Here is a 16,031-nt window from a genome sequence, read left to right on the forward strand (position 1 = left end):
ATACATTTGGGAAACATTCTTTCCTTTCCTGAATCAAGGAAATTGCTAAAGTTCTAAATGTCACAAAAATTAGTATTTCCTTTTTTATTAATTAAAAACTGTAATTTAAAAACATAAGTAACAGAATATAATACATCCCCTAGAAAGGTATGCTTACAAAAACTTCAGTAACATGACAAATGTTTATAATAAACTAAAAAAATAGATGTGTAAAGGGGGAAATTTATTTTAAATGAAATAGTGATAAAAACAACTTATAATGTTGAGAAAGTACTTTAAGAAGTGGCTTCTTTTTCCCCTCCTTATTTAAATAAATTATTCCTAGAGATTTTTTTGGGTTCATTGGCCTTCAAAGTTTTTGTAATTGCCAGAATTAGTCAGAAAAGTTTTAAAAGAGAAAAGTAACCGTTTGTACTCATTCTGAAGACAATATTCACCACTTTTTGATATTCGTTTTAATCTCTATACCAGCCAAATGTGATTTAATAAGACACTAAAAATTAAAAGAAAACCGAAGACACTGGATTTTTAGCATGCCAGCTCAAAATTTATTGATCAGTATTTTCAGAGAGACCTAGAAAGCAATATCTAGAGACAAGGCTGAGTTATGAGTTATGGGAACCGGAGCCAGGCACTCAAGTGCTCAACCTTAAATTTTATTACAATGGCTTCGTGGATGTTTCAAAGCATCCAAATGAATAAGGCCCATCAAAGAACTGGATTTTCTATTGTCATTTAAAACTCTCCATCTGGCTATGTTTTGGAAGGCCAGCATGCCCTGACTTGGCTGCCTCTTTCTGCTCAGGATGGCTCGTCCTCTGAACTAGTTAATACTAGTATCCTTGCTGGATAAGACCAACACCTCAATCAAGGTGACGCTATCAGACCCATTGCTACAGGCACCTAATAAACCCTTCAGAGCTGCTGTCCCACTTCAATTTAATTCAGCGATTCAATAACCACCAAGAGGAGTCATAAACATAACAGAAAGACACGCCTAATTGTAAGGAGCGCACACAATTCATCACGTGAGAGGGTTTGCTTCTGGTCTGGAGTCACTTCGAGCTCAGAGCAGGTGCCGTGAGGAGCCTGGCCACAAGAAGAACAACTCAGCAGAGAAACTGAGTAATAGAAACTGGACAGGCTTACTAGCAGAGAGGTTCCTGCTTAGTGCAGCTGCCTTGCCCCTGCCCCAGAAGGCTGGAGAGAAAATTTCCCTGGGGGGGTGGAAAGAGTTACTCTCGGAGGGCTGCAGCCACTCTTCAGAACTCCGTCCACTGGTCTCCAAAAGGCAGCTGCTCAAGTCCGCTTCCACAGAGCGGCAGTGGGCTCTATTTTTGTAACATTGCCACTGGTAACACCACCAGCAGAAAACAACAGAAACTCTCCTTCCAATCACCATGCCACTCTTCTTTTCTTTAAATATATTTGTATTGATTTCAGAGAGGAAAGGAGAGGGAGAGAGAAATAGAAACATCAATGATGAGAGAGAATTAATGATCGGCTGCCTCCTGCATGCCCTCTACTGAAGATCGAGACTGAAACCTTGGCGAGTGCCCTGACCAAGAACCAAACCATGACCTCCTGGTTCATACATAGGTCAGTCGATGTTCATCCACTGAGCCACACCGGCCAGGCTTCATTCCCCTCTTGTGGTTGTTCTGAGGGTTGTTCTTAGGTCCATTTTCATGGTTTATACATTTGGGTATCAGATAGAGACAGAAGCTGCACAAGCCACTCTCAGTGCATCAGGCTTCACTGCTGGCATGAGCAAAGCACCTTGACAGCCACCTCTCCCAGGTGAGGCAGGGGAGACAGGCAGAAGAGGTGCAATCAAGGTGGCTCTAGAAAAAGAAGTGCTTCCCCTAATAAGGAGGTCAGCTTAGATAACAGGCAGAGAAAACAGTTATTTCACACGGAGCACATGTGTCCAGGGCATCCTGGTGGGAGCGAATGAGACATGGGAGTTGGGAGGAAGGAGTACACCGGGCAGTGTCCACTATGTGCCACACTCTGTGCCAGATCCTTTACTTACATGGCCTTTCCTAACCCCCAGCAACCTTCCTGAGGTGCCATGTTGTCCCATGCTAAGGATGAGCAACGTCGAGCCCAGCAAGGTTCAGTCATGTGACCAACGTCACGTAGCTCTTAGGCGATAAAGCTCAAATTCTCCTGTGATTTTTCAAATTATCCCTGGTAAGGGGAGTCCCCATTAAGCAAAACTTCACTTAAATCATAAATAGCCCAGAGAATCCAAAGTTGACTATATGTTTTCTAAAATATCTTTGAAGGAGAGACACTTCAGCTAGACAGCCAGATGGCAGTGGGTTCTGGTGAGCATGGCGCTAACTCCCAAAGGACTCAAAGTCCAGGAGAGATTATATGTAAACTTTTCAATCATAACCTAAGAGAGTACCATGGACACTATCGGGTGCTCTGGTAACTTCATTTGATAAAAAGGTTATTTCTGAATCTTAATGTTTTAATATAATGAAAACTACAAAAATGAAAAGGCCACACCATACGACTAAAGAAAATGTGAAGTAAATGTAGTGTATCAGCTCTCGTTTGACAACGCTTCACTCAAGGGTGGTTGTTGATTTCTGCACATTAGTCTCATGTACTCGGCAACTCTCCAGTGTATCTTCCTCTGCAGGAAGATAAGAACAAGGATTTCATTCTCCCTCAGGTCCACCATCACCCATGACCTTCAATAGCAGGTATTTTTTCCCTCTTCGATTTAATGATCTAAAATGCATTTATAATAAGAGCAAGGATAATCCTCTGAGTCTTCTGATAGCTGTTCAAGCACTTTCCTTTTAAATTACATTCTTCCCTCATAGTGTCCTGGAAAAGAAGCTAGCTTAATCCTCTATTTGTGGTTTTAAAAACATGTCACAAAGATGATATATGACCTAGTAATTCCTTAAAATAAATTTATAAGACAAATAAGTTCTGGGAATGTATATACGGCATGGTGACTAGAATTAGCAATACTGTACTGCATATTTGAAAACTGCTAAGAGGTAGATCTTAAGAGTTCTTGTTATTAAAACAATTTTTAAACTGTGTGATGATGGATAATTAGACTTATTATGGTGATCATTTTGCAATATATATACATGGTATGTCAAATCATAATGTTGTACAACTGAAACTAATATAATGTTATGTCTCAAGTGTTTTAAAGTATATTCAAATACTTTAAAAGATATAACAACCCACTAAATTGGAGGTCAGCAAAGAAGTTGATAATAAGAATAGATTAATAATCAGCATGATGAAACTGACCTTCAAATGTGCTCTTCTACCATTACAATCCTGTGAAGGTATGGCTCCTGTATCTATTCTGTTCTTATGCAGTATCAACTGCAACATTAAAATTCAGAAATTTTTTTTCAATAGTTTCTAATCTCATTTCACCCCAAAGTTTGAAGGCTACTATATACATGTGAGTTTCACTGGTCAATTAAATTGGGGAAAGAAGTTGAAACCAACTCTTTAGGAAGGGCTCATTGAGGAGCATGTGGCAAGCTTTACTGCTAATGCCACACACACCTTTCATGAGTGGCATCACACCCCTTGCTCCTCCCCCACTTTCAGGGCTGCTACATCTCCATACGCTCCTCTAGCCACTCAGAAAGGCGGAGATCGCCAGAGCATGCTCCCAAGTCCCCTTCTTGCTCAGTCTCTGTTCTCTCCCCAGCTCTGTTCCCAACTACGTGCTAACGACTCAAATGGATGTCGTCATTCCAAATTTCTCATCTGAGCTCCAGACCCGCCTGTCCAAATGTCTACTTGCTCTTTCCCCTGGGATGTCTCACAGGCATCTCAAATGTAATGTGTGCAAAACTGAACCCAGGAAGCAAACATATGTAAAGGTTTCCTCATTGATGCAAATGTTACCACCATCCATCCACTTGCTCATGCTAAAATCTTGGTGTTTCCTGAACCACAGTTCCCATGTGCTTTCAGTTACCAATGTCTGCTGGTGCTGCCTTAGAAACCTCTTGACTCTGTCCCTTCTCGCCATCGTCATTGTTGCCATCCAAGCTACAGCCCTGTTTTCCTTCAAGCATTCTTGCCTCCTTCAACCCCTTCACCACCAAACTGCCAGAGTGGTGTGTGGATGTAGATCAGTTCATGTCATTCCTGGTTTTTCAAAGCCTGCTCTTTGGATTGAGTATCAAACCCTTACCATTTCCCCCATGGCTCTACATGGTGGGCCCCTGCTCAGCTTATAACCTTCCCTTCTACCTTTTCCCCCTGGCTCACTATGATCCAATAACAGGACTTTCTTTCTGTTCCTAAAACAAACAAACAAAAACTCCTTCCTTCCTCAACCTTTCCACATGGATTTTTCTCTGGCATGCATTTTCTCCAGACAAACGTCTCTGGGTTCTAGTCTCATCATAGAAGGCATTTCCTGGGGAAGCATTCACTAACCCTCTGACTCACAACCCTCTCTTAGCAACCTGCATGTCTTTGTGGCACTAATTACACTTGTTACTTATGGTGTGATTGCTTTTCTCCCCACTAACAGAGAATTAGCTCCCTCTCCACCCCATTCACAGCTTTTCCCTAGCATCACCCACAGTCAGCATAGTAGGTGCCCCATGAATACCTGCTGACCAAAAGAATGCTGATACTGAAGGGGGTTTTCTGGAATTGCTCCAAGTCGTTGACCCTGGTAAACCTGGTTCTTATTAGGTGACTAATTTCAGTCCAAATTTTACTTCATTCGAAGTAAAATGACTCCCATTGGCTTTGGAATTCTCTGGGCTATGCTTGCTTCAAAGTATTTATCAATGTCACCTTTGTTTGATCTCATGGCTTTCAAGAACCTTGAATTAGAGTTCTGACCCATCATGCAGGACCGACAGGTGATGAATGCAGACATATGGGTCTCTGCTCACTGCATAATTCCTTCTGAGAATCGTAATGACCTTGAGGATGGGGCCCAGCAAAGCTCTCACTGTAGGTTTGGATCCCAGTTGATGCTTCCCATGTTATTCAGAATGAAGTCTAAAGTGCCCTGTGGCTTTGGTTGAATTACTGGCTCTTTTTAAAAAATATATTTTTTATTGATTTTTTTACAGAGAGGAAGGGAAAGGGATAGTTAGAAATATCGATGAGAGAGAAACATCGATCAGCTGCCTCCTGCACACTCCTACTGGGGATGTGCCTGCAACCAAGGTACATGCCTGTGACCAGAATTGAACCTGGAACCCTTCAGTCCGCAGGCTGATGCTCTATCCACTGAGCCAAACCGGCTAGGGCCACACTAACTCTTTGCTATTCAAGCAAACAACTTTAGTTGTGAATAATTTTTGTAGAAAAATAGCAATTGTGAAGAAATTAAAATTGGCACTCCAAATCCACCTCAAATGGACTACACAGTAAGGTTAATAGCTCCCCTATAGTCTCAAGCAATGTTTTTAGACACCCAAAAAACCCTTCCAAGTTTAAATGCGATCCAAGTTCCTCCTTCTTGTGGAACGAGTCTAAGTTCACCACTACAGAAACTAGATACTGCAATGAGGCAGCTTCTCTTTGGGAAATGGGGTATAATCAGAATGTTCAAAGTAGAAGATCCCTGGTGTGTTTTGAGGGAATCGGTGACTAACAGAAATGAGAGATCCTTGGGTGAGAAATCTCGAGGGTTTTTACTTCCTATATTAGAGCAAATCTTACCTCACATTCTACCTACCACACAACCCGGCCCTGGGTGACGTGCTGGGAATACAACTGGGAATAAAACAGACAGGTCTCAGCCTGTCAGATAGGGTAAGACCATGAGCACAGCAGTTACAACGTGCTATGACCACAAGGACCTGATCGCAGGCTGGCAGAGGGTTAACTCCACAAAGTGCGGCTCTTGTCTTGTATCATCTTTTCCTGTTTAACAACATTTAGTTCAAATCTGAAGTTCCATACAAGGTTCTCTGCACTACGGTCTACAGGATGCCCTCACAGGCTGTACATATTATTGGCTCTAAAACACATTCTAATCTCTCTGTCACTCAATTTTTAAAAATTGAGTGGTTCACCAGTCCACATTCTGAAAGAGAGTTTTTGTAACAAAGAGACAAAATTAGCAGTGATCATAAAATTTTACTTGTTTTGAAATGATAGCATTTTTATTTAAAAAAAAAAAAAAAAAAAAAAACCATAGTGCAGGCACAGTGAGGGGGTATTTCTGTGCACTGTCAATCACAAGTTCATCTATTATGAAAACCAGTTTTGCGTTAAGCATCAATTATCTTAAGACATGCATTACCTTTGACCCAGGAATTACCCCTTCCCTGGAACTTGCTTAAAGAAGTAATTTGAAATTTGTACAAAGATTTCATCAAAGTGCCATTTATAATACCAGATATTTGGAAACAGCCTGAAGGTCTAATTTTAAAGGAATGGCTAATAAATTATGGTGTGTCCATACAATCAGTTTTTATACAGATGTCAGTAAATCTGGCTGAGAAGTTGGAAATATTTAGGACACAAGGTTAAGCAAACAGAGCAGGTTGTACTGTTATTAACTATGGAAAATTCGTTAAAAATAAGGGGGAAGAAAATGTCAAAATGTTATGGTGCCTTTGGGTCATGGGATTATAGGCAAATATTCTTCCTGAGTTTTTTTATACTTAATATATTTTCCAAAGTTTTTATTGGGAGCATGCATTACTGTCAATATAGGAAATAATAGTGTCTCTTCAGAAACACTAATTCTACTGTATTACAAATACTTGTATGTTCACTAAGCTGATCTGATATGTGGTTCACCAAGTGAGTGAAAATTTGTGCCTCTCTTATGCCAAAATCAATACTGATGATTCCTTGAATTCACCCTGTATTCCAGCCCAAAGATGCTGATTCTCAAAAAGGAGAATATTCCTTAGCAGCTGCCAACCTATCAGCACCTCTGTGATAAACTCACTATTTGCAAAATAGCCTGCCCCTTCTCAGCCTGACTTATCCCAAGAGACTCAAACCTTCTTTCCCTATTCTAATAGCTCTGCCAGCTTTGTTTCAGTGTGTTGTGGTCATTGGTTTATAGCTGGCTCTTCCATTAGATTGAGATTCTTGAGATTCTTATCATCTGACATCCTCAGAATCTAACACAGCACCCAGTAAACAGCAGCCATTGAATGAAGGTTGTTAAATAACTTATTAGAGCAGAGGAAAAAAAATAATCTCACTAACCCACAAGAGAAACACTCACTCACAGGATCCTATGGTAATGGGGATCTTGCTTGGCGCCTGGAATAAGATGTACTTTGGAGTATCACTTGCAGTTTATGAAAAAGCATATACCCAGGAGCTGGCCTGGCCATTAGAGCTATGCCTTGGTGTTCTCCTGTTAGATGGAGATGATGTCACAGAACATCAACACCGGACAAGGACACCTCGTGACCGTGAGGAATCAGGACAGAAACAAGACCACTATGTACTCATATGGGAACACAAACAAAAGCACGAACACCGTACAACCCCGTAATGACCAATACCCCCTAACCTAGCTAATGGGAGCTTGCGGCTTCTTTGCAAATTATAGTGTTAGCTTCTCTAGTCTTGCCTCCTTCTAAATGAGACTTAAGATACAAACTCATAGGATTATTCCTGCTCCAACCTGGAACAAAGCCCTGCTTCATTAAACTATCTCCCAAAGCATTTAACAAAACCCAAATCCAACATTAACTAACTCCTAACACCCTCTTACTGAGACACCCCTCTTCTCCCTATGATGTGCATTCTCAATGGCCTCACTGAGTAGCAAACCCTATTTGACTACATTGAATTTCATGGTGGATTCTGGCTGGCGGGCATTGTCAAGTTCCAGCCCTACCTGGAATACCTTCCTCTGTCTCTCTTTCCATTTTATTCAGCAGACCTCACCTCCTCTGGAAGCCCCACTGCCGGCTTCCAGGTTTCAGATAGCTCTGTTTCTTTTAGTCTCCATCGCACTTATATTCAGCTGCTACTATTACTAAAGTTTGGATTTCATAATACTAGGTAGCGCTGTCATCTTGACTACTCTCTAAAAGATCCTCCCAACTCTAAAGATCATATTATTCCACTGTGTTGTTTTAAAAGTTTTATGCATGGTTGTTTACCTCCCCACATGGGCTATGAGTTCTCACAAATATGTCTCAATTATGTTTTCTCACATATCTTCGCATTCCCCTTCTTCTTAGACAGAAACGCAGGCCACATAATGAAGACCTACATCTGGTCATAACATCTGAGCAGACACAAATGTGACCTTGCGTTTGTTGGGGAACGCTGTGATGTTCCAGTAGTAAATAGTTTGATTGAGAGCAGCTTCAAGTGCAGATTTTTACAGCTGGAATGTGTTCCCCATACCTACCACATTCTGTATGTTAGTGCTTTTGCTTATTCTCTCAATATATATCTGTTTCTTATTTATCATATTTAGGGCAAAGTACCTGTATGTATAAAGGTAAATCCAGGCCATGGTAGCTGGCAGAGGTCCCTGCTCTTCAACTGAAAACAGTGACTAAAATTAAGCCTTCCAAACATCTGCCTTGCTGACGTACGTATCCTGCATAATGACAGAGATCCTGTGCTGAAGGGAAAAACCTACTAGATTACTAGGTTTTGTGCCAAAGCCGGATATAATACCGCCGGACAACTGTCTTCAGATGACCTGATATCTGCTCATATGCACATGTCCAGAAGTTACCTCACGGTCCCCCTTCACAAAACATATGCCCCTGCTGACTTCACCATTTCTACGGCCCAGATTTGAAACTGACCTTGCCCTGCCAGGACCAGGATGACTCCCTGAAGACCCAGGATAAGGTCCAGACTTAGATGGATCTGGGTTTCTATGACCACTCCTTCATCTTCCGGTCAAGTTTCAGGAGCTCAGGCAAGGAACTTGACCTATCTAAGCCTCCATTTCCTGGCTTTAAAAAAAACCCTAATATTTACCCTCCCAGCCTTCTACTGAATATTTGGTGAGATTATGTATGTAAGACGCATGGCAAACATTCTACAAATGTCATCTATTTTTCCTTAATAGAACCCAGTCTTCCACTTGGAAGTCAGTCACCATTCTATATTTTCAGTGACTTACACCAGGAGGAATGTTTGAAGCTCGAGTAGATGGTAGAGTTCCTGTTCTCAGGTCAGCAATCAAGCTCTAGTTGTTCTACTGAATTCCCCACCTGTTCCTGATACCACTTCTATCCACTTTCTTTGCTACATCCCAAATCCCAAACCAAGAATCTATTCCTCCCTGGCATTGCTGTCCCGTTTGCCTCTGAGCAGGGATACTCTGCATCCTCACCCTGCTAACCTCTACTTCATCCTCTCTGACTGACCTGAACTTCTGGTACTCTGCTTGCCTATTAGAAGGCACAACACTGCACCTGTCCCTCCCTGTGGCCTGCTATCCTGTATTCTGACCTTGGGCTTGAGAGGTCGTGTGGCACAGTGTCTTAAAGCAGGGGCTTTTGTTTCGGACTGCCGCAGTGTGAATCCCAGCTCTACAACGTAAGGACCACATAACCTTGAGCCAAATTATTTACCTCCTTAACTTTCAGTTTTCTTCCCTTAGAGGACTATTATCAGATTTAATACAGTGAACTTAAAATAGTGAGGACCTGGCATATTAGGTAGGTATTCAATAAATATCAATGCTATACATATAAAAGCTTTGTCCCTAGCACTCCTGGTGGCCACTGGTTTCCTTTCTATACAATCCAGTTGGCATTTCACATACTGGCCCAGACTGTTTACTTGGTCTCATCTTTCCTGATCTATTTCATCACACAAATGCTTGGTCAACACAGATGCTCCCTCATCCTGACATGCAACCTCACCAGATTTTCCTTATCTTGCCCACACATGCCAATATTCTCATCTGGGACCTCTCACCTTATGCCTCCTAAGTGATAACACTAACCTGAGCCCGCTGCATCCCCTCTGCCCAGCCATCTTCCACAAACCCAATGAATTTGTATAAATAATAGTTCTGTGTTTATCACTTCACTTCCCTGTTCAAACTTGCACTGAAAATGCCCAAAGCAGGGGTCTCCAACCCCGTGATCCCTAGATGACCCGGACTTCTGTAAATAAAATCCTTCGGCTGGAAATAAGGCACAGGGGTATTTGATAAAAGTACAGAGATACAGGGAAGTGGTCGGCTCTGTGTACAATAATATCCTGCGAACCACAGTCCTTTAGCAAAGTCCAATTCTGGAATTTGCATGACATCTGAGATGTCTCCCTGTGCAAACTTGACATCAGGGTGCAGGGGACTATCCCCCAAAGAGAGGGAGCAATTCTCCTTAACAGCAGAGCATCGTTGGCTTGTGAGAACCTCATCTGTACATCATGGTGCCCCTCCAGCCTCCTCCACTCCACCCCATCTCATGCACATAGTGTTGGGCATATGATCCAGTCTACGTGGTCATGGTACTCCTCTCTGCTGTACACAGACTGGTTCAATGACCACCAAAGCAAGGCCAATCCAAGCCTTTCCAGATTCCTAGAAATGGGACCCAGAAGAGACAAGACCTCTATTTCTTATGGATCAAAGGCCTAGAGAGGCAGGTGTGTTACTATGGACTGTCATCTTTCTCAGCATGTGGAAGAGGGCCTCAGAATGAAGTTCCCTGAGAGAGAAGAAGAGCTGAGAAGAAGGGGGAGAAAGAAAGAAGCCTGACAAAGATGTAGTGTCTCTGGCATACAGTTATGACTGACGCGAGGACCACCTTTGGACTTTCTAGTCACATGTGCCAATACATCTTCCTCTTTGCTTAACCTGGGTTCCTCTCATGTATAACCAGATGAATTCTGACCAACTCCCTTACACAGGAACATGGGGGGAAGAAAGGAGGGAGACTTGTCACCCTTGGTACACTTAATGCTTTGAGCTGATGACAAGAATACTCCAAGAAGGAATGCAGAGATCCACATCTTCTCACCTTGCTCACATTCCTGTGTAATTCCTGTGATTTCTGTGTAATTTCATGTTTTGTGACAGTTTCAAAAGCACAACCTGCTACTGGAACATATCCCATGAATTCCCAGCACAATGATCCAAGAACCCACACCTTCACGGGAGATTCACTTTCACCAACTGCACTGAAAGCTCTCCGAAGAGTCTTATCAATGACTCTGTAATAATTAAATCCGCAGAATTGCTGCGGGAGAAGGAGGTGAGGGGAGAGGAAGCACAGGCTGGAGTCATCAGACTAAACATCAACCATCAGAACTCAAGACTTTTCAGGAAGTCTTGATCTCATGATTGGAGACTCTTCTCTTCCAGAATGTAAACTAAATTTTTACTCAGAAATTTGAACACCACAAAAATCTGACACCAACTTTCTCTCTCTCTCCCATTTCCATAGGGTTTCCAAAGCTATCCTGTCCAGCTTCTCTTATCGCTACAAATCCTGCAGAATGGCAGTGGAGCTTACGGGCGGGTGCAAGAGCACTTTGCAGTGTTAGTCCTGATTTCCTCACCTTTCTGCTCTAATTACTTCTCTGTTGTTGTGAAAGCCAATGGCCATTATTTCTGAAAATCCACTGAAAACCAAGTCCTAAGTGATCATCGGTACTTATTTTATTATGTATTGTGAACACAGACCATCCATGATGGGCCAGATGCCCAGGTCAGATCTCCTTACCTCCTATTATCATCGTATTACCCTTTCCTTGTCATTCTACCACCCAAACTCCACTGACACCACCCTACACCACCCCACCACATTCTGATTTCTCCCTCTCCTTAATTCCTCTAGGCCTCATCATGCAGCATTTTTTTAAAAAAGGACACAAAGATCACAATCCAAAGGCTTTGATCTGTTGAAAACAGGCCAAGGAATGTATTCAGGGCCACATAACCAGTTTTCTTTTTTTATCAGGATGAGTTGGTCTTTCCAATTCCCCTTAAGGCACTTTGGCAACCCCTGAATCTCAAGGACCACCCCAAATCCTCAGGGATCCATAGCACATTTTCCAGTCCCTTCTCCATCGGCCTGTCACCTCCCATAACAGGAGCTACCTTAGTGTCCAGCAGCTAGCATGACACAGCAGGGGTTCACCTGTGTTCCCTGGTGGTTTGGGCACATATCACACCTCAGCAGACAAAACAGATCTTAAGTCCGGAAACAGGTACACTTGGTAAAACTGCAGTTCATACATTCCTGAATAAAATACAGGGTCCCTCTCACGTGGGGACTCCTTTGTTCGTCTCTACACAAGTTCTTATTCCAAATGTGTTCTGCTTGATGCGGACTCCCCATGCAGACTTGTTTAAGGACAGCAACGTGAAATGAAATTTATATTTAAACTGCTTTCCAACTCCACATTCTATTTGGTAAGTAATATGCACTGTCACGAGGGCTTACTATTTTATCTTCTACTCATTTTTCTTAAGAATTATAAAAAGTGACATCTGCTTTTATCTTTGTTCTTCTCTATTTTCCTGAGCTAAAGATGAATATATTTCCCTTTAAGCTGTCAACGTAAGAATGGAAGAATAAAAACAAACAATTCAGATCCACTCCCCCTGTAAATCACTAGTTTCCTCTGCCCAATGAGCTGTTGTCAAAATTCTCAAACTACGCAAGTCCAACTACCACAAGCTAACTCTTGGAGCATTTAAAAGCTTCACTAAAAATTTCTCCGAGTTAAAATAACAAGCACAGCAGCCTTCTTTACAACAATTTCGCCTGCAGAGCCCTTCTGATTACAGATGTCTTTGGGATACTACATGGACTTACCTGGATCTGACACAGAAGCAACAGGTAAAACCTTCCTGTGCCAGCTGCCTGGAAATTGCACACAGAGACTTCTCTCGTCCATGGAAGACTTCCCCAGTCTAGCATACAAAGTTATACATAGCTAGGTTACAAATTATAGCCCACATCATCTCACAGTTACGGGCTCTCTAATAGGACTTCCTTCGAGAAAATCATTCCTAGCACCTCAGAATATATTTTAAAGAGTAAAAAGAAAAATTCCCATAACATTAAATTGCTAAAGCATTTAACTATAGTTTCCACTTAATGGAAATAACTTCTATTCAGAAGGACACTTACGCTTTACTTAAGCTATTTGGAAAGCATGAAACTACGAGCAGATGCTTTTGTATGGGTAGACAGCAGCAGAAAAATAAAGTAAGGCTTACGAAGTTTCAAAATGTAGCCTACTTTTCACAAAATGGTAATATAGTCTAGTATCAGTAGCCAAATAATAAGCTGTCATTTTATATAGTAAGTGTTACCATAATACAAGACATGACAAACCACCAAAGCAAATGAAATGTTTTCAATATATTCAGCTGTCCACAACGACTTCAGAAAAATACCACCACCACAAGCAAAGAGGTCAAGGTACTTTACGGAGTTCTTAAGTACCCCCGATTAAGGTGCACCTGGTTTACTACAATTACGAAATTACACTGATGTGAAGCACGTGGCTTTCTGGCATTACCAATGCCTGATAGTGAACAATGAATTGTTTTTCTTACAAATATCACACACACACACACACACACACACACACACACACACCTCAATCTAAATCTAAGAGCAGAAAATACAGACAGAGCTTATAACTGCACAGTATGAAATACTGGCTTGGACAATTAATTACTGTTTAAAAAAAAAGATTAATGAAGCAAATCCTGCAAACCCTCAGCCCTTTCTCTAAGGGCAGACTCCGTAGGAAGAGGAGTGCTGAATTTGGCACTAATTGCTTGCCTCTCCATTTTGCCCGTGGAGATCCTACCCCATACAGATAACTGCTTCAGGAAGCCCTGAAAAACACTGTGCTCCTGCCGAGGACTGCTATCAGTGAACGCTGAGCACACCTTGACGAAGGATGCTGACTCTGGAGCGGGAACAAAGGAGGGTGTAGCTTGCAGAAGCCCAGCGGCGCACCGGGGCTCCGCGCTCCTGGAGGCGGGCAGCCCCGTAGGCTGGTCTTGCGCTCCAGGGACTGGGGCGTCCCGAACGGATGGGACTCCCCAGTTTATTTCCCAAACTTCAGAAGACAGTGTTTTTACCCTAACTCTGGAGGCTGAAGCAGGAGAAGGGGGCACGATGAAGACGCTCCCCCCGTTTCGGCTGCAGCGATTGCCTGCCCACCCACCTCCCCGCGCCCACAGCACCCTTCCCTCCGCTCACCTGTCCTGAGCGCGGGGACTCGGCGGTCCAGCCGCCTCTCGGGGCTCTCCCTCCCTCCGGGAGCGGTCGGGACGTCTGGCGCCTCCCGAGACGAGCGAAGGAGGAGGCGGCGGCAGGGTCGGGGTCATCAGCAGGAAGCTCCGCAGCCGCCGGCAGCCTCGAGCTCCTTCCCCATCCCGGCGGGGCGCGGGGATCGGGGATCGGGGCGCGGGCAGCGGGCGCAGCGGCCCGATGAGTCAGGCGCGGGAGGGGGCGGCGGCGAGGGGAGCGGGACCGCGGAGGAGAGGGGCGGGGACGGCCCTAGGCCCGCACCCGCGGGGCGGCGGCGGCCCCGGGAGGGAGGGCCCGCTCCTGCCCCTGCCCCCCAAGAGCCGCGGGGACCCCGGCTGCCGCCATAGGGCGCTCGGAGTCCGGGCGCTCCTGCCCTCGGTGGTCACCGGGCGCGGCGCGCGGGGCGGGGGACCAGGGCTCTCAGCTCCCAGCCGCCGCCAAGAAAGACAAAAGGGAGCCGGGGGTGGGGAAGGGAAAAGTTTTCTGCTTGGTTCCTGATGGATCCAGCGAAACCTTACGCCCTGCGCGCCTAAGAGGCGGGGGGCGCGGGGCGCAGGGCGCGGGCGCGGGGCGGGCTTCCAGGAGCGCGGCCACGGGAGCCGCCCGGGTGGGAGCCGATCTCGCCGCCACCCGCGACCCTGGGGAACTCCCCCGCCCTGCCCCCTCCCCTCGCGGCCCGCCCCCTCCGGGTGGATGCAGACGAGGTCTGCGCCTCGGGTTCCAGGACCCCCAACCAAACCCAGACCCCGAGCCCCAGCCGCAAAGTTGCACTTCCAGCGCCGGGATCCCCGCAGACAAAAACCAAAATACCCGCTTGCGGGAGCTCTTCTCGGGGCTGGAAGGCGAGCGCGTGGAGACGGACACACCCACCGCGGGGCGCGCCCTTTCTGCCGTGGAACCCCAGGTCCCGGAGAGCCGTGGGTCCGGCCCGCGCGCCTCCCGGGAGCAGTAGCAGAGCCCCGGAGCCCCGGCGGATTCCGTGTTCCCGGAGCCGGCGCCTCCGCCCCGCGCCCCTCGTCTCCTTATCAGAGGCCGCGGGGCGGGGCGGGGGCCCCCTGGCGGGCTGCGCGGGCGCTGCGCGAGCTGAGCCTAAGGGCCCCCAGCGACCCCGGACCTCCCTCCCTCCTGGAAGCGAGCGGTGATAAACCACTGTCTGACCCGGAACGGGCTCAGAATGGGTGGCTGCGACGAAGAAGATGGACAGTGGTGAGGTTCAACTCCAAACACCAAAACCAACGAGGGATACAAGTTACTCCTCCTTCCCCCAAACATCCATGAATGGAGACTGTGCCCTGTTAACAGAGTAAACCATTAGGATGGTTACCTTCGACTGGACAGAGACAAAAGTGATGGTTGTGTATATTCAGGGCAATTCAGCAAATAAAGTTTCATGTGAAAACTGGAATAAGGGCTCTTCCAGCCCCGCCACAGAGCATGTCAGAGCACATAAGCTCCCAGTTCCCAGCGCTTGGGGGTGGGGCGTGCCCGCCCTTGTGTGTCTCCTCCATGTCTAATAGTTTAGGTGATGGGGCCAGAAGGCAAGTATAACATTCTGGTGCAGTGTGCTTGTGTATTTCAATGTGTGATCTGTTAAGCTCTTTTTTTCTATATAGTTATTTTATTATTGGAAATTAAAATTTAAATAATAGAAATAAATCTAGAGGTGTGAAAAATATTTTTAAGAGGAGTTTGTTTCTGTCGATGGGAAATGTATGAGAGAATGAGGGAAGGAGGAAGGGAGGGAGGGAGGATGGAAGTGAGATTGAGAAGTGGAGCAGAATTCCATGCAAAACTTTCCACATTAAAAAATTTAAA

The 16,031-nt window shown here is 44.9% G+C and overlaps 1 protein-coding gene across 5 annotated transcripts in view; it reads right to left on the reverse strand.

The window, feature by feature from the left end:
* Window positions 1–15,550, reverse strand: part of TMEM200A (transmembrane protein 200A) — a 57,451-nt gene extending 41,901 nt beyond the window's left edge. The window contains exons 1-2 of one of the 5 annotated variants that reach the window (XM_084889647.1): window positions 14,166–14,456; window positions 12,759–12,856 (exon numbers count right to left, since the gene is read on the reverse strand). Coding sequence is in view for 1 of the 5 variants with exons in the window: in XM_084889643.1 (XP_084745769.1) it covers window positions 14,166–14,293 (128 nt within the window). In the remaining 4 variants the exon portion in view is untranslated. Of the gene's footprint in view, window positions 1–1,595; window positions 1,689–12,758; window positions 12,857–14,165; window positions 15,256–15,540 lie in introns of those variants that run through there. The other 4 variants (XM_084889646.1, XM_084889643.1, XM_084889644.1 and 1 more) reach the window with 4 other exon arrangements.
* Window positions 15,551–16,031: the final 481 nt, after the last annotated feature.

This window comes from Pipistrellus hanaki (assembly GCF_964339955.1).
Source record: "Pipistrellus hanaki genome assembly, chromosome: 7".
Classification (NCBI taxonomy): Eukaryota; Metazoa; Chordata; class Mammalia; order Chiroptera; family Vespertilionidae; genus Pipistrellus; species Pipistrellus hanaki.